Raw genomic sequence first — 19,677 nt, forward strand, 5'->3', positions numbered from 1 at the left:
CCATATATTTTACCTTTGACCTTGAAGGATGACCTTGACCTTTCACCACTCAAAATGTGCAGCTCCATGAGATACGCATGCATGCCAAATATGGAGTTGCAATTTTCAATATTGTTGACCTTGACCTTTCACCACTCAAAATGTGCAGCTCCATGAGATACGCATTCATGCCAAATATCGAGTTGCTATCTTTAATACTGCAAAATTTGACCTTGAAGGATGACCTTGACCTTTCACCACTCAAAATGCGCAGCTCCATGAGATAAACATTGTACATGCATGCCAAATATCAAGTTGCTATCTTCAATATTGCAAAATTTGAACCTTTGACCTTTCACCACTCAAAATGTGCAGCTCCATGTGATACACATGCATGCCAAATATTGAGTTGATATCTTCAATATTGCAAATAAGACCCTTGACCTTGAAGGATGAACTTAACCTTTTACCACTCAAATGTGCAGCTCCATGAGATACGCATGCATGCCAAATATCGAGTTGCTATCTTCAATATTGCAAAATTTGACTTTTGACCTTGACCTTGAAGGATGACCTTGACCTATCACCACTCAAAATATGCAGTTCCATGTGATACGCGTGAATTGAATTTTCAATTTTTTCTTTTGCCTAATGCCTATTGCAATGGTGCACAGTCAAGTTACCATTACCCCCAATACCGGATCATTACCCATAGCGGATCACTTTGATGTTCAAGACTGTGTATCGCGATAAATATTTCACATTTTTAGATGATTGTTTGCACACATCATCTTCAAGGCCTGTTCTTTAAAAAGCATTGATTGAGTCGTAATCAGAGCTACTCTTTGTCAAACATTTTGGTATGTTTTGCTGACATGTGTATAATCTTTGTTGACTGCTGTCTCGTTTCCAAATCGAGGTTGAACATTATTTGCAGCCACATGCTATAACTCCTTTGGAAAGTAAGAAGTTTACGCATTAATTTAAAGGCCATTTAGTAGTCTTTCTGCCTGCAAAAGTCCATTTCAGTTTTGATTCGTGTTTAAGATTTTGCAACCCCTTAAATAAAATGAAGAATTATGGCAATATTAACGGATATTATATTAAAATATATGCAAATCTTGTTGATTCTTTCAATAAACGATATTAATCGTAATGTTTTATTGATGTTCCATGTTTAATATTGATGATTAAATATGATTCAAACAAATGGTTTATAAGATGCCCATATCTATTTAGGATTTTCAACAGATAATTCACACAAGAACGTCATGCGGCAGCGTAAAGTGTAGATACAAGATATCATATAGAAAACAATTAATGACAAAAAATAAATATAATTTATAACTGGCAATGTTACTTGGTCATAGTAAACAACACAGTTCATGTTTCAACAGTTCAGTAGCGTGTTAGATGCCCTCCTGAATGGTTCGATCCCGTGATCCGTTATGGCTAAAACTGATCCGTTAATGCATGAATTCTGAAATTTTCCTGCGCTTAAAAATAAGACTATTCGGTGAAACAGTAAGCAAAGGTAATATTTAATCGAACTGGTGTAAAAGAAGTCTCAAAACATTTATTGCTTTTCACCAGAACAACTTTATTACACTACTGATCCGGTAATGGTAACTTGACTGCACTCTCCTTTTCGGATGTGACAAATTGATACCACATAAACAAAGCGTTAAGTAAATGTGAACCCGGGTGTGTTTGGAACTATTGGTTTTTGTGTGGTAAAATATGATGTAAATAAACAATTTTGATTAAAGCGGCATTATTCAGACATTCTTTTACTTGTTTCCTTAACTGCTTGATACACGGTAATTGGAGGATATTATTTGAGAGAATGTGCAAGAGGAGAAATCAATCTGAAACTATATGATCAGAAATAAATTTTAAATAGCAATTTATTTCAAGCATATGATAAAATAATAACTGATAAATTTGAATGCGGTATAGGTTACAATATACTAAATACTTTTGGTGTTCAATGCTATACCCTCTTAAAACAAAATCTTCATTTATTTGAAGACACAATTCTCTGTACCGGCACTTGCCATGACTTTATTTTTGAATATTTCTGTGTTCATGTGGTAGGGAAAACATTTTTTATATTTTATATTTTGTATACTATAAATTCACTGTTTTGCTTTTAGGTTGGAGACTACATGAGACTTTGACAGTTGGCGGGAAACCATTATCAACTGGAGAGATGCCGGTAAAAAGAGGGCCATAAAACAGCGACCGCTGATTTGCATTGAGTTCTTTCTTACAACTGGATGACCTATCTTTTTTATTGTTTAAATCATTGTGGCTTGGAATGCTCTTTAAGAAAAGGTATGGTTATGGGGGTGTCTACGCGCAAAAGTTTGACTTTATTTTTTGTTAAAGTTATTGCTTTTACATTGAATTTGTGTAGGAAATCTTTTGGTATATTGTGACCTAAACTAACTTATGGTACAAATGAAATATCATCTGCAAGTGCAAAATATGGCTGGGAACGCAGATTTTTGGTCATTTCTTAGCAAAAGAGAAGAAAATAAGTGCATTAAATGCATGAATTCAGATTATTTGACCTGGAATAGTTGTTTTTCAAGTTCACCCCCCACCCTTATATAGCGGAAAAAGGGCTAAATTGCTTTCCAACTTAAATTCAACCGCATATTGGTTGACCGTGTAGCGTTAATGTGCTACATGCAGTCAGAATTCAACGCCAGGGACTCCGTGATCGAGTAACGCAACAATAGCTTGCGCTAAAAGCATGAACATTCAAACAGAGCCCCATTTCACCGACATGGAATGGCAGGCATTTTTACAGTATGGACAGTGCAGCAGATGCTTAACTGAGCCAGCCTTCATATTTAGTACAATCATGAATTTAACAAGCTTTATCACTTCATATTATTCATAAAAGTACATTTAAAAAACATAAATGCATGTTTTTGTTTCATTTTATATCTATTACTATTGGGTATTTTGACTCTTTCAGGTAGAAGAATGTCTGCGACTAAGACAAGGGCCACTGGATAAGGGTTGTTGATGGCAAAAACGGTAATTATATCATTTTATTATCATGTTCACAAGCAAATAAGCATATTTATGATGCTTAAGGTTTAAATGACTCTCATAATCAGGTTTGTGGTCACTAAAACCCTTGCCGTCGTGTAATTCTCCGTGCTGTTTGTATTGATAGTTCCGCGTCCTGACAAGTAAAGCTCGTGCTTTGTTGGCAGCTGAAGTTGGCACTTAACAGGTTTATCCTTGTTCCTGAGCATGTATGCAGTACAGCTGAGTTGATTTGCTACTTGTAACCCAACAATTAGCTTGTTTTTGGTATTGTTTTCTCACAATATGCTAATATTCATGGTTCTGGCTTAAAAGGGTGTTGCACCTAATACTTAAACATAGGATTGTTGTAGCAAGTGTCCCCTTCATCATTTACCTTAGAGGGATCTTTTCGACAAAATTTGGCACTTTCAGCAACTTATTTGTTGTGTTGAGAATTCTGCAGGAAGCTGTGTCCCCAAAAGAAGTACTAGAAACCCCTTTCAGGACACCTGCCTTGATCTGAACTGCCTTTCTACCCCTGTTACTACATGAACCTCATTGCTAAGCTTATAATGCTTGCATACATATGTTTATTTTGTTCATTTTAACTTTTCCTTCCAGCTTAAACCCCCCAAATGAGCATTTTTTTTCTTTCGCTTGATTAGGCCAAAAAGAAAAATAGTTGTGTTTCCGGTCACCCGACCGACCCTATCTTTTTAGGGCTGACCCAAAAACTTATTATCCAATATTTGCCTTTTTTGTGAATTTTTCCCCGTCGAGTTCCGAGTTCGGCGATTTTTTTCCATCTCCGTCCGGTCGAATTCGGTGATTACCAGAATTATTGTATTGTGACCTGCAAAATAACATCCCGTCGCCGCAAACGCTTTATATTATACACATTGTGCAATCGGGGGACCAGCCTGTTTTTCCCGCAAAAACGATATCCGGCGTTCGGTTTTATTGTAAACGTGGCGTCGTCCATTTTGTCCGTCAATTTGAACAAATGTTTTCATCATGCCGGAACAAAGTCTTTGAATTCTTATTCAAACTCCATGACTTTAAAGAATGTATGGCACAGATACCACCCAGCACAGTCGAAGCGATCAAAACTGGAAGTTCGTGGGTTTGCTGCTGAAGAAAAGGTGAGTTTTTTTGTCTGTTGGACAGTCGAGCTTACAATGAGCCTTCCTTCGTGATTGGCCTGCTCCTGTCAACTAATTTGTAGCAACACGTAATTTAGAGATAAACAAAAACAATCATTTTATTTCTGACGAACAGCGAGGATCAATTTAAATGTAGTCAATGACCTTTATGAAAAATAAAAAGAATTTTAAATAATAATAAGTTTTTCCTACCTACCGACCCTACTTTTTTTCAGGAGGTGACCTGAAACACAACTATTTTTCTTTTTGGCCTTACGAACTCCCATTTTGACCAGATTACCACCATAAAAATAGCCTAAAGTACTTATTTTGAAAATATGAAATTTTGTATTCTCTTGAACCTCTAAATGAGAGCTGGCAATGCATATTGACCATCTGCTGCAGTTTAAAAGCACCCATGACATAACCGTAGGTTTCCACATATAGGGCGCTCCCCTGTATAGCGCGCAGGCTGTTTTTTAAATGCAAAAATGGAGAAAAAAATATTTAAAGACAATAAAACCACCAAATTGGACTGAAAATGGCCACCATTTTACTATTGCACAATCCAATATTCCGGGGCATTGGAAAGCTTAATTAAGCATTCAAAATAGGAAGCGTCATTAAGATTAGGAGCATGGGTTGCATAGCACTATACTTTTCTGACAATTTTGTAATTTTCTAGCAAAAGATTAACAGTCCACGTGCATTTCGTGAAAAACGTGAGAAAATAAGAATTAGTGTACATCGTGTGATTTTTCCTCTGGGAAAGCATGGGCATTGCCGGTAAATTTGAATGTCGCATGGGAGACAGGGATACAGTTGTTGAGGTACACCATAGTTGAACGTTCAATATTTATACACACAAAATGCAAAAAATTGCATATCTTCACGTTTTCAAGTGTCAATTAGTGTCTCAAATGTCAATTAGCGTCTTAACAAGTCGTGGCACATATTACACGATAACATCTGCCAATTACAAAGTGCAAAATGACTCCCTTTCACACCTACCGTTACCCGCAAAAAAGACCTCGTTTACACCTACCCTTGCCTGCTCTCTGGATAGATGACAACAATCCCCATCGGAATTCATCAATAAAGAAGTGTAAAAACACAAACAAAGAAATGTCTGCAAGTTTATTCAAACAAATTTATTTTTTGACCAAAACTTCTTCTACCGCATTCATATCTACCAGTAGCGACTTCTTGTTGTTTCGACAATGGCCCCCTCAATCTGTACCATTATACGGTGGTAGATTTCTAGAAAAAAACATGGCGGCCATTTTGATTATTTACGATTACACAACATATTTTTTTACCAATTTAGCAGCCAGGATAGCGTTGTATCAATGTATAGCGCGCACCAGCTTTTTAATTTGAATTTTGGAGGTAAAACACTGCGCGCTATACGTGGAAACCTACGGTATATGCATACATGCCAGATGTCCCGATCTCGGCGGGACAGTCCCGCTTTTGGGCCTTTTGTCCCGGCGTTCCGATACGAGACGATTTGTCCCGACATTCGTAAAAAACGATGTAAGGTATATAGGTTCCCAATAAAATTCGCTATTCAAGCTCTGTTTCGCTAACACTTACCACCGCTAATCCCTTTATTGCCCCCAATTATTAATCCGATTCTACTTCTCGTGTGTACCAGTGTTGTTTATGACACCTTATCAGCGATTTATCGTCTAATTATTGATTTTATCAGGCATTCACACCATGGTGGTCTTCAAGATAGTTGTCGCTTATTGCTATCGATAGTTGTATTATAATGAAATAAATGTTGAAAATGTGTTTGTTTTTGTCTTTGTTTGAAACGGTTTACAAAACAATTGTTTTGTAAAATTAACTCTACGTCATTAATGAGTCTTTTAGAGTCCAATAAGTGATACCCATCCTGTCTAGTGTAATTGGGTGTAATTGTAATAAAAACAACGAGGTGCTATGCATGACAGTTTGACCCTACTCCAATTAAGCTAAAAACAATGAGGTGCTATGCATGACAGTTTGACCCTACTCCAATTAAGCCGCGACAATCGACAAGTAACAAACTGCGCATGGAAAAGGGAAAATCTGGGCCATAGAACGGTTGAGGTGTTGTTGGCAGTTAAAATGAACACCAAAAGCCTACCTCGGAAATGTGTACGGCCACGCATTCCGTGTCAAGCTGATGTAACTGTTCGGTAGATAGTTTACTGTAACCCGTACTTTCAGTGTACTGGATAGCCTACCCTGCGTTAATGTTTGCCATTGAAAGTCATATAATGAGTATTGTTGTCGTAATGTCCCAGATTTTGTACTTTAAAAAGATGAATATTATCTTCGTTGTTTGCAATTGTCTTATTTATTAAAACTGTTATTGTTATGTTTTAGATTTCACGCTTCATATCAGATGTTTTATGTCTTGAATAAAAGTATCAAGAGTTTTTGTTAGTACTATACTGACTACAGTAAAGGTGGAATGATAAGATCATTTTAGGTGTCCTGCTTTTTGGTCAAATGTCCCGACAATTTTTTATGGAATGTCCCGCTTTGGACCTAAAAAATTCTGGCATGTATGGGTATATGCTAGAATATATCATTAGTGGTTGGTAAATAAATGGGCACAGATCGACAAGGTGCTTTCAAGATTTCACACTTTCATTGGTGTGAAATAACAAGTTATCCGCTGATTCGCATTGAGTTCTTTCTTACATACTGGATGACCTATCTTTTTTATTGTTAAAATCATTGCGGCTTGGAATGCTCTTTAAGAAAAGGTAGTTCTTCTTGAATGCTCTGAGCTTTTATAAGTACATACGTACAGCTCAGAGTTCTTCTTGTTAACCCATTTTTTCATGTCAAAAAATTATGTCTCACTTATGTCTATAAAATCGAGTTCAATCAACCTAATACATCGTTATAAACACAATACCTTATAACCGATATCAATTTGCGATCGAATTGTGGAGTAATACTCAAAACAAAAACTTTATACAAAAACCGTTCTCTAACCGAAAGCCAAACTTTTGAATTTTGGATTCAGTCTATCTTACGGATGTTCCGGAGATAGTCGGTATATCACGATTGGTAGATTAGACACGAGATCTATCTCGCCCAGGATTCTGGAGAAAGTCTATAGCGTATTTTCGAATTCTGAATTATTTGGAATACTGGACTGTGTCCATTGCAAAAACATAAACATTTAAAAGAATTGTTGACGTGTTTGAAACTTTGGATTAATATCAATATTATGCGAGCATAACATATCATGTAAGTTGTTTTCATTTGCGCATTATGGATATTTTACGATCTATTTGTGTTTATTAATGCCAGAAAATAGTTAATATGGCTAATATTTCCGATTAAACTGCCGCCCGGATTGTGGGCGGCGAGTTTCTATGAAAAATCGGGTTGTCAGTTGTAAATCTCAGCGACCCGGAGGGTCAATAGCCGGGAGTTGTATTATTGCAACTATTAGAAAAGGTATGGTTATGTGGTGTCTACGCGCAAAAAGTTTGACTTTATTTTTTGTTAAAGTTATTGCTTTTGCATTGAATTTGTGTAGGAGACCTTTGGTATATTGTGACTTATACGTGTTCAAAGTCCATTAATGATCAAGCTATTTTAATTGATAGTTTTATGTAAAGCTTTTTAAGTTTCATTCTTCAATAGATTTTCTAATTCGCTGACATTGACCCATGTACTAAAAATTTGCTCGTTAATGAGGTAGCACCTATAATCAAATTGGCATGTAATTATAACAGGGTGTGCATTCGCAAATGAAAACATTAATTTTATCAACTACCTGGTTGCTTCCGTTCAACGCCATTTGTGGTCGTCTGCTTTGTTTCCGTGTTCTGAAAAAAATACATCATCGTGAGAAAAGCATCTGTACGTGGACGAAGTGGACTAGAATAGGGACCGTTTCAAACGCAGTTACTTGTATACTTTAAACTACCAACTAGTTTTCATCACGGTACGGTTAAATTGGCACTTTATTAAATGATCTTTTTGTTGGAATTCAATATGTTATATGGTCAAAATTAGACAAGCAACTTATTTTCGCGATCTTAGCCTAAGGTCTTAGGTCTACAAAACACTTTGCTAACCAATTTATTTTCCACAAGTGACATTCAGTGCCAATTAGTCAGTTTGTTAGGAAATAGTAAAATGTTTGTTTACTTTGTATGTAAAGACCATAAAAAGCACCTTATTTTTATAAATAAATAAAAGCAATACAATATGAAAGTAAGTTAGTAACAAATGATGCAATGTCATTATCATGGATCATGGATGCAATTGAAATGGCAAACAACAGCTAATATGGTTAGTCGCTAGGAATTGCAACTAATGAAGATTTTATCTTGTACCGCCTGGAATCCAAGCATCACTTAAAAAAAAAAATTTATGAGCCACATAAACATTTCTGGAATAAATGAACAAACAGATAATAAATATATTCTTAATGCGCAAATTAAAACAACTTATGTGATATGGTATGTTCACGGATTAATGATAATAATCCAGTTTTCACACATGTGAAATGTTCATGAAAATGTGTAATTTCTTGAAATGACAATGCTAAGTAATCCGAATTCAAAAAAATGCTGATTTGTACATCACCTATCTCCAGAATCCTCTGTAAGATTTTGTGTCCAATCAACCTATCATACTGCAATCAATCAATCAAGCGACCATCTGCAAAACCTCAGTAAAATAAATTGAATCATCAATTCAAAACTTGCTCTTAAGGATTGATAACGGTATTTTATCAAGTTTTTGTTTTGAGCATTTTTCCACAAAAGATACCGAAATTTATGTTAATGGTAACAGGTATTGTGTTTACTACGATGTGTTTAGGTGATTGAAGTCAATTTTATAGACATACTCAAGATTTAATTATTTTACATGGTTTTTGGCTTCATGAGGAAGAACGTTGAGCTGTTTGTATGCACTCATAAAGGCTTAAAGCATTCAAGAAGAACTTCTTTTGTGGTATCATATTTACCTATTTAAGTAAAAAGAATAATATAGAAGGCTTAACATATTAATATAAATGTTCCCTACATGTATGTCCTGTTCAGCTCAACTGAGCACAACATGTCTGATCTATATGAACTTCAGTTATAATTTTGTGTTCTAATGATATCTCAGCAGAGTTATACAAAAATGGGCTGCTTAAAGTTCATTAATTTTTTTAATCTCTACCAGTTTAGAATAGTTTAGTTCCTTAGGGTCTCAGGTGAGAGACTTAGGGTTCATGTCCCTCTTGCTTAACAGTCTGTAAAATTATGATTTATACATGCTTTATTTTCATCGTACTGGCTCTTCTCTCCTCATCTGTTCATTAATTAATAAAGTTTGCTTAAAAAACTATAGAAGTGCTGGAAAGTAAATAATTTCAATTTGTATAAGTTTTTAATTATTTGCTGTTTAATAATGACTATTGGAATCATCATTGTCATGGTTTTCATTTACATAATAAAGTTGGACATGTTTTTTTCCATACTTATGTTATGTTTAAATCACATAACAAACAATTGTGTTCCTTTTAATGGAAAATTCATATAAAAGCAGATAGTGCTGTCCAGTATAAGCCTCGGTGGACTGCACAGACTAATTTGGGACCACATTTTACATACATGCATAAAGGCTTAAAGCCCAGTTTTTCCCATGAACTTCATTAAAAGACACTAATCATTCTCGTATCGTTATCAAAATATGTTACTTTTGCTTTAGGTCATGTCTGCAGCTACCATACAAAAACTTGTCCAGCGTGCAAAGCAAGCGGACGATATTATTGCCCAGTTAAAAGCGCACATCGAGCAAGTGAAGAAAGCAGCTGGTAACATTGATTACAAATTTGCTTTCTTCAAAAGCACATTTCTGTGTTTGTTAAATGAACATTACTTAATTTATTGATACAGATTGAAGATTATACACCGCTTTTAAAAGTCATTCTGAAAATAAAATTGGAGAAAAAAATCTATTAATAAGCAAGATTTTTTAGAGGGAAGTATCCAGATATTGGTTCACTTTTAATTTCATTCAATGTTTTCTGAATTGTTAAAATGATTTATACTAGTATTTCTACTTTTCCATGCATTACTAAGGCAGAATGAATACTGGTGTTTATTTTATAATTTAATATAAATAATATATTCATGATATTAGTTTTTTTCATGTTTTTGGGTCCTGCTAATTTCTCTCAAGTATGTTTTCTGTAGTTTGTTTTGTTTTTCAGCTTTAAGTGTGAGTAAACCAGAAGAAACACGTGTAAGTGCTGAAAATGAGACCCTGAGAGCTAAGATCGAAAGGCTAAAACTCACTCTTGTGTTAACAGAAATCAAGAATGGAGGTAATGATCACACTCTTTGTTCAAGTTTTAAGAATTATTGCAAAGTATATCTATTAGCCTGTCTGAAAATAAAAATATAGTGAGGTACACACATTTCATATAAAACATTTCATTCATGTTTTGACATCAAGCGTTAGGTAGACTAACGACTGGCTCAAACTCAGGGTAGGACAATCAAGCTCAGATTTTACCATTTATCTGAGCCCTTGTCATAGTGTTTCATCAATATAATATCAGCTCTCTTTTGCGCAACACACTCAGGGTGAACTTTTGGGATAAACTCTTGTCTGTTGTGCTTTCTGGACAGTTTTAACTTTTTTTACAAACAATATCTTATCCTAAACCATTGCGCAGATCTTGAATAAACTTTACAGGATTGATCCTGTACGAGGATTTTTGAAAGTTGTGAAACGATGTTGGTCCGCTGCATAGGTAGGTCTTCAGGGTTAAAAAATCGAAGCTTTAAAAATCTCTAAAACTGCCAAAGTCAGGAGTTTGATATGTGATTTGTAACATCTTATGCAGCTGATGTCAAAAGTGGCCATACCCCAGTGGTTACATGATTTTAATAGAGTTGTATAGTTAGTTAATATCTTAACAAGGCCTTCTCCTAGATAGCATTGGTGAGGCATTTGATTTTCAACATAGTATAGGGGTCTTCCACTAAGTCTGTAAAATCTTGCCCCTGCAGTCAAAACTTTTTGTTTTTTACAGAAATATGTTCAATTTTGAAAGATTTTTAAGTCTTATGTTATGGGGTAAAGCCAGAGTACCCATGATAGAAAACCCCACCTGGCTGGTATGGTTACCACCAACCAAACTCACATAATTTCTGGAATGGGGTTTGTTTGAACCAGTGTTGCTTATGTGAGATGCATCAGTACCAACCACTGCGCCAGCGTCCAACCAGACAGCCGCACAAAAATGACAAAACTTAGAAAATTTGTTTTTATTATTTGAATGATCACCAAAATGTTGAATCAAAAGGCAGTCGATCAAAACCAACAATTTTAATTTCTGTAGCAGGAGTATGACTTGGCCATTAAATGATATAAAAAATGCAGTCATTCATATTTTTTGTGTCAAAGTACTTCATTATTTTTATCATTTATTTGTCCACAAATATATATACCTTTGGTCATACTTCTGCTAGAAGTCATCATATGCTTGTTGTTTGTTGGGTCATGTCACATTGCTCCACTGGTGGGCGGTGGCTAGGAATACTAGTATTTGATGATAGTTGTTTCAATTGTGCAGTCAAGCAGATACAACTTCCTGTGAAGAGACCGAAGATGGAGGCAGTTAAGACTGAAACACCAGGGGCACCAACCTCTAATGTCCAGGTGAAGACTGAAAATGTAACCAAGGAAACTAAACCAAAACAAGAAAAACAGGCCAAGGCTGCTACAACCGAGGACAAATCTCCTGATGATGGTATGATACAAGCATATTTATAAAAAATATAAATAAGTAAGATGTAAACTCACTTAATGAGTTATCAGTTTGCATTGCATGTGTCATGCTGGGATAATTGTACATGATAGCCAGGTAATGTAAATAGGTATAATTTTTTGTGGCTTAGAAAACCTTAATCAAGAACCTTCGTAAGTGGTTCAGTATTTGTTTTCTTAGCATATCAACTCATTCGGAACAGACCTGATTTTCTATATTTCTACAATTGTCATATCCTTATGCTCCTGTCATCTTCTGAGGCTGAGATGCATATAGCGATCGGCATGTCCATTTGTTCTTCTATCCATTTGCACCAAGTTAACCCATGATGAAGTGTTTCTCCTAACATCAGTTCCTCATTTGACAAAGCTTTATTGCTTGCATGGATGCAATCTATGAACCTATAAACATACCTATATTGCCTTTCCTCATTTTGATCCTGACATTTACTTAATTTTACTTAATTTTAGACTTATTAAGACAAATTATTGTTTAACCCAAAATGATGTGTTTGTTTAACAACAAGAATACTTCCTACCAAGCTCTTTACTCCTGCATGGATGATGTCTTTGAACACTACCAACACATTCACATTACTTGACCTTATTTTGACCTTGTCATTTCACTACGTTTTAGACTTAAGAGACCAGTTTTGTCTAACATCAATAGCACTTCTCCAAAGCTTTAATCCTTGCAAAGATGGTGTATATGAACATTGTCAACACATTTGCATCTTATATCATCACTTTGACCTTGACATTAACCTTCTCTTGAACTTACTTTAACCCTTTGCATGCTGGGAAATTTGTCGTCTGCTAAAATGTCGTCTGCTGAATTTCTAAAATTAGCATTTTCTTTGATTTTTGTTCAAAGAATACTATCAGAATAGCAAACAGTTTGGATCCTGATGAGACCCCACGTTCTGTGGCGTCTCATCTGGATCCAAACTGTTTGCAAAGGCCTTTAAAAGTCGGTTCCCGCACTGAAAGGGTTAATTCAGAAGGTCAGAATTATTGATTTACCCAAATTAACCTCAGATTGATATCAATATAGTTTATGAAAAAAAATTGATGTGCCATTCAACCCTCAGCACACTCAAATCTTTTGACCACATTTTTGCCGTGACATGAACCTTAATTTGTACACAGGCTTATTCAAATGGGCCAATCAATTGATACTTACAAGGCTTGCACCACAGGCAGTATTCAATATTCAATATGACTCAATATTTTAAAAGAAGAATAAAAATCTGGAGATAAAATCAGTTAACAGCGCTTCCATTAAAGGACCTCCAGGTGTTAATTACGCCAAAAAAAAACAACAGCAGAAATTCAATCATTTCACAAATGGTGGAAGCAGAGCTCTAGATAAGAGGCGTATCTGCGTATTTACGTATTGAAAAAATAAAAAAACGCATTAAAAATCGGCCCAGTACGTAACAAAACGCTTTACAAATCTTGGTACGTATTTTAAATCGATTAAAGTGCGTAACCGGTTTAACAATAATCCAGTTAAGTTTTTAGTGTAAGGTAACCTTTGAATCAAAAGTAAGTCAATCAAAATAAGTTTGTAATAAAAATGGCGGCCCATCATGTTTGTGGATCGAAAAGGGACGTTTTAAGCAACTTGCGGGAAGATTTTTTAAAGAAAGACTGTTCATATCGTCTTTTTAAATATATTCTGTTTGCATTTGAAAATATAAATAACAAATAATAATACTATTTCTAGATTAAACACGCCTTTTACTTTTTCCGTTTTCTATGGAAATGGAAAATACCCCTAAATATTCCTAACCCTTTATGGCTGAAACAAAGGAGTAAAATACGCATTGACAATAATATCAGGGGGTGAAATACCCTTTAGACTAAATCCTTATCTGGAGCTCTGGGTGGAAGTCAATCGGACATATGATAATGTGCATGTTCACTGTTTTATGGTAAACAATAAATCCAAACAATAAATCAGGTCATTCACTCTGTTTACTCCACCCACAAGCTAAAGTATGCAGTGAATTGCTTATCATGTGGCCAAGGTAGATTTTGCTATTACTCTTCCTACAATCCAATTATCAGTGTTTTGCTAAATCCAGTATGGCGTCTTCTGAAACATAACTGTTATGGTTTTATCAAAGACCATCAAAACAATTATCAAGTATTTCGTGTTGATCCTTTCTTCCGATAAATGCGCAAAAATTTTGCTAAAGAAGGACAAGAAGACTTAAGTGATAATATTTGTGTGGGAGAAACCTGATTTGAGAATTGTTCTGGGAAAACTTTGCCTTATGCATGTGTGTAAAGTTTGTGCTGTCCACACAGACTAATTAGGGATGACACTTAACACTTGAATTTTTTCGTTTAAAGGAAGTCTCTCCTAAACTAAAATCCAGTCTAGCCACAAAGTGGCAACCCTGACTGCAGAGCCTTATGTGGAACGACACTTTACACACATGCATTAAGCCTAGTTTCCTCAGAATGAGACTCAGTTATCCATGCAGGAAAGCCCAAAGGTGGCAAGGGAGCCCCGACAGGGGACGGAGATGCAGACCGGCCTATTGACATCTCGAGACTCGACCTGCGGGTGGGGAAGATTGTTGATGTCAAGAAACATCCTGACGCGGACAGCCTGTACGTGGAGGAAGTAGATCTGGGGGAGGGGCAGACCCGCACCATTGTGTCTGGCCTCGTAAAGCATGTTACACTGGAGGAGGTAAGTAGACCCGCACCATTGTGGCTGGCCTCGTAAAGCATGTTACACTGGAGGAGGTAAGTAGACCCGCACCATCGTGTTGGGCCTTGTAAAGCATGTTACACTGGAGGAGGTAAGTAGACCCGCACCATCGTGTCGGGCCTTGTAAAGCATGTTACACTGGAGGAGGTAAGTAGACCCGCACCATCGTGTCGGGCCTTTTAAAGCATGTTACACTGGAGGAGGTAAGTAGACCCGCACCATTGTGGCTGGCCTCGTAAAGCATGTTACACTGGAGGAGGTAAGTGGTTCATGCTTGGTTCTGGGAAATTGGGCTTAATGCATGTGTGTGAAGTGACATCCCTGATCAGGGTAATCAGGGATGACAATTAATAGAAAAATTAGTTAGACAGGTTGTCCCAGATTGGCCTATGCAGTCTTTATACACATGCCTTTAGTCCAGTTTTCCAAGAACGTGGCTCATATGTCCTCATTCACATTAAGGCGTTGATTGGAATTCCTACTTGTTATATAGATATAATGTCCACTTTGAACAAACAATATTATTGTTATGCTCCCTGAAAAGGGCATTATAAAGTCATCACTTTGTCTGTCCATCTCAATTCCTTAGTTTATGAGTTTGTAAATGTGAAAACATGTTTGACAAGATGTCAGTCTGTCCAGGAATATGTTTATGAATGGAATCTCGAACGCATTTACTTCAAATTTGATCAAACTGTTTACATAGCTTCCTAAAACATGGGCCGTGTGCTTTTTAACCAGGTTTTCTGAAGGAAAAAACTGGTTATTAGATTGGCGAATGCGGGCGGGCTGGCTGGCTGGCTGGCTGGCTGGCTGGCAGGCTGGCGGAACAAGCTTGTCCGGGCCATAACTATGTCATTCATTGTCAGATTTTAAAATCATTTGGCACATTTGTTCACCATCATTGGACGGTGTGTCGCGCGAAATAATTACGTCGATATCTCCAAGGTCAAGGTCACACTTTGAGTTCAAAGGTCAAAAATGGCCATAAATGAGCTTGTCCTGGCCATAACTATGTCATTCATTGTGAGATTTTAAAATCATTTGGCACATTTGTTCACCATCATGGTACGGTGTGTCGCACGAAAGAATCACGTCAATATCTCCAATGTCAAGGTCGCCACGACTAAAAATAGATTATTTTTTTTTAAACAAACTTACAAAGGGGGTTAATTTTGTTTGTTCATTTCAAAAGTTCAGTTTGAGTTTTCTCCCTTTATTGGATTTTTTTTTCACAATGAACACCTGGTTTTGTGACAATTTTGTCCCTTGTTTTAAGGTTGTTTTGCTCATTACTAAACCTTGTCGATGTGCAGACTCCTGGGCATATTTGCAGGGTACTTTGCTTAAATGATTTGTTAGGGAATTATTGATCAAAGATATAGTTTAGGCAGCTTTGCTACCAAGATGGTCGTTTGCATTCAGTTGAGTTTTGCTGGTCTGTTGATCTTTTCATAGAGTAACATAGAGTATAAAGGATATTTTTTCATTTCATTGCCTGATCATATTATCATTTCATTACTGTTGAAAACATATGTTCACAGGTATCAGATAACCCTCATAACCAGCTTATCAATACCGTTTATTACTGTTAAGTTTTAGGACACTTAAAAAAAACACATTTTAGTGTCTGAAAAATTATTTCCTAAAGCGGGTTTCAGAAAATTTAGAGACACCCTGACAATAAAACAATTGCATTGACATTCAAATAGTGATGTGCCCCAGTATTCTTTATATGTATATACATTTTTAGTTACATTAAACATCACAGTTATTTTCGACAATAATGTCACCTACAGTTTTATTTTGCATTAACATGAACGATTTTGATCATAAACATGTTTATTTCTTGCCATAGCAAAACTTGTCTCGCGTTTATTATATATTTTGATTTAATCACGGTTTAAGGTTTGAATCTTAATCCTATAAAGTTAATATATGTAATTTCTCTTATGAGAATGTCCGTGGTTGGGTTCTACACGGAATGTCATTGTTTACACATATGCTATAATCGTCTGTGTGCATATTTTTGGTCAACCATAGGCTGTGTAAACTCGATCGACCCGGTTGACCAACGCAATCGTTCTATGAGCTATAAATAGACCGTGAAGTTCCAGAGCGGGGGGGGGGCTTAAAAAAAAAGTTGGAATACACGCTTGTTGGATTTATCTATTCTACGTATGTAAACGGATTAGTTTAACTTTAAGTAACATCATTCTGTCTTTTTGGAGATAATTTTAAACTTTAAATAGCTTTTAAAGTGTTTTCGATGCCGACTGCCTACCTGACGGATTTCGCGAGTTTAAATCAAACGCGCTTTTGTAACTTGGAATACGACGATACAAGTGTTACTGTGGCTTTTGTGTTTTTTATCCGGTGAGCAAAATATGTTTATTGCCTAAAAGTGGTTATGTCAAGAGTTAGAATTATTAAATGATTTAATCAAATAACTGAGTTGCTGTGTCTGTTTCCCCCGTACATAAGAGGAGCGCAACAATATTTCTGTTTATAGGTCAACATGCTAAATGGTATAGATAAATGATTGCGTTTGGTTATCAATACCACACCATGAAGTATTAATTAACAAATGATGTTTCAAACGAATATAAAATTATGTCATCATAACTTTGGCTTGTTTACCCTTGGCCTTGGATCTTCTGTTCAAGTGATTTTCCAATCATACTGTGTTATAAGTAAAATCATTTCAGATGTTTGATTTTGTTTTACTAAAAGATAATCCTAAGGTTGTACTTTGACCACAGAGTACAAAGATAAGCATTTGATGTACTGAAGTATTAATATATAAATTATAAATATTTTACTTCAACAAAAATAAAATGTACTAATTGTGATGACATTGTCTCTCCTTTGATTGTTGTCTTTTACACTTTTAAGTGTAACTATAAAATTGGAGGTTTTATGATGTATGATGTGTCAACTAATTAATGAAAATTGATAGAATTCTGATAAAATGTAATAGTCATAAAAGTAAGAGTGACTTTGTCTTGAGAAAAATTGGGATGTGTGGAAAATAAGACACACAAAAAATAGTATATTGGCTATAATAAAATGATTCCCTATTGTGTCAGAAAATTTAGAGTAATTACGTTAACCTTGCCACAGGGAAAAACGTAAACTTAAAAATAAAGCACATACAACCAATGTAAAACTAGGTAGCTTTTACAGTTGAGATAAAAATTTACTACACAGTACCCTTGCTTTTCTCACAGATGCAAGGCCGTCTGGCTGTGTTCATGTGCAACCTGAAGGCAGCCAAGATGAGGGGGGTGATGTCCAACGGCATGATTATGTGTGCCAGCTCACCGGAGAAAGTGGAGATCCTTGTACCACCCCCTGGGGCACAGATAGGGGACAGGGTCAACACCAAGGAGTATCCAGGTATGATGTAGGGGTCAGGATAGGCTTGTAGGGGTGGAGCTTTCTCCCACCGCCTGGGATCTAGATAGGGGACAGGGTCACTTAATAAATGTATCTAGTTAAAGGTTATGGGTCTGGATAAGCATTTAGGAGATGGAGCTTATTCCACATTCTGGACTCAGCTATTGGTGTGGGTCATTAAGAAAGTTTTAAGGTTGGTTAAATGGTTCAGGATAGATGTTTAGGACCCCTTTTTCCATTCTCTTGGGCCCAATATGAGGACAAGGTCATGAACAAAGTATGGGCTAAAAATAGGAATCAAAGTCACAACCATGGGGTATCCAACTATGCCGTAGGGATCAAGATAGGCGCTAAGTGGAATGATGAGGATACCCCTCCATGAAGTACAGGGTGGGGTATACTAGAATCACAATCAAGGTTTGTCTGTCCCTAGACACAATCTTGTCAGAAGAAGTGCTGTACAATATTCACATTTGCAATAATTGTTCCTGGTGATATAAAAAGGTTTCAATGGCACCAAGATTATGATGTCCACCTAGTGATTGGGCAGTCCCATGCTTTATACTCACTCTGGGAGTGTTCTCAGTGTCCACAGACACACCAAGTACTGGTTGTACCCAGGATATGGACTTGAGTCCTTAATTAGCAATATGCCTGAAATGCATTCGTGATAAAATCCATGTAATAGGTTTCAACAACAACAAAAAATTTAAAATGTTTACATGCCGATGCAAAAACATTTAGTCCATTTTCTCATACAGGTGAGCCAGATGCCTTGTTGAACCCAAAGAAGAAGATCTGGGAGACAATCAAGCCTGACTTGAAGACGGACGCTAACAAGGTGGCCGCCTACAAGGGGGCACAACTCCGTATCGAGGGCAAGGGACCCCTTGTGGCCCCTACCAAGGCTAACACACAAATATCATAACCCTTGTGCAGTGTTGAAAACAGTATGCAATGCATGTATAGTGAACTTCTACTCAAACCTGTTGGAAGACTTATGACAACATGTTGATTACAATTATTGGAATGTTAGTTTGTGATGATGCTGACAATGGAATTATTAAGGAAACAAAAAGTTATTATGATAACATATGTGCTCAACTCTATTGCAAGTGTGTAGTTTCATAACATAGAAAATTCTTATGGAAACAAGCTATCTTGTGCATTTTGGAAGTTTGTTCATCGTGATGACTTCATACTTTGAAGCTAAATTACTCAAAGAGTGGGTGAGCTTTCTAACTTTTAAACAGCTTCTGTTTTCTCATTTGATCTAAGTTTTCATAGATGCCTTTGACTATTAATAATTTACCTCTGTTCTGTCTTTAACTCAAACAGCCCATGTCACATTGCACAATTTTGTATTCTGGCACAGTCATGCCACTTTTCGCCTCAATTTTAAGTTAAATGGGCCTTTATACAGACTTTGGCATGTATTGAAGTTTGTCATGAAATGCTTTATATTACATTTGATCTAAAAAGCTCCAGTAAAAATCAAGAAAAAAAATTAAGAAAGAAAAATAACAACCCTGAACTGGGGCTGAACCACTGACCCCTGGAGTAAGTCTATCGCTTAAACCACTTGGC

General features: G+C 36.2%; 2 protein-coding genes across 3 annotated transcripts in view; one reads left to right on the plus strand and one right to left on the minus strand.

Annotated features, from left to right (window-relative positions):
* LOC127855066 (motile sperm domain-containing protein 2-like) overlaps positions 1-8,032 on the minus strand; it is a 38,817-nt gene extending 30,785 nt beyond the window's left edge. For both annotated transcript variants that reach the window (XM_052390405.1, XM_052390404.1), the window contains exon 1: positions 7,960-8,032. In XM_052390405.1, the coding sequence (XP_052246365.1) occupies positions 7,960-7,983 (24 nt within the window). In that variant the 5' untranslated portion in view covers positions 7,984-8,032. The remainder of the gene's footprint in view (positions 1-7,959) is intronic.
* Positions 7,981-19,258, plus strand: LOC127855081 (aminoacyl tRNA synthase complex-interacting multifunctional protein 1-like). Its single transcript, XM_052390437.1, has 7 exons — positions 7,981-8,130; positions 9,894-9,999; positions 10,399-10,512; positions 11,770-11,946; positions 14,459-14,670; positions 17,922-18,090; positions 18,852-19,258. The coding sequence occupies exons 2-7, from the start codon at positions 9,897-9,899 to the stop codon at positions 19,016-19,018; spliced, it is 942 nt and encodes a 313-aa protein (XP_052246397.1). The 5' UTR covers positions 7,981-8,130; positions 9,894-9,896; the 3' UTR covers positions 19,019-19,258.
* The last annotated feature ends 419 nt before the right edge of the window (positions 19,259-19,677 follow it).

This window comes from Dreissena polymorpha, chromosome 13, assembly GCF_020536995.1.
Source record: "Dreissena polymorpha isolate Duluth1 chromosome 13, UMN_Dpol_1.0, whole genome shotgun sequence".
Taxonomy (NCBI): domain Eukaryota; kingdom Metazoa; phylum Mollusca; class Bivalvia; order Myida; family Dreissenidae; genus Dreissena; species Dreissena polymorpha.

What these genes read in the sequence shown, in the direction of transcription:
- LOC127855081 (XM_052390437.1), top strand. Translation starts at nt 9,897, where the DNA reads ATGTCTGCAGCTACCATACAAAAACTTGTCCAGCGTGCAAAGCAAGCG. An exon ending in AACAGAAATCAAGAATGGAG is followed by an intron (nt 10,513 to 11,769) that starts GTAATGATCACA and finishes TCAATTGTGCAG; the next exon opens with TCAAGCAGATACAACTTCCT. An exon ending in AGCATGTTACACTGGAGGAG is followed by an intron (nt 14,671 to 17,921) that starts GTAAGTAGACCC and finishes CTTTTCTCACAG; the next exon opens with ATGCAAGGCCGTCTGGCTGT.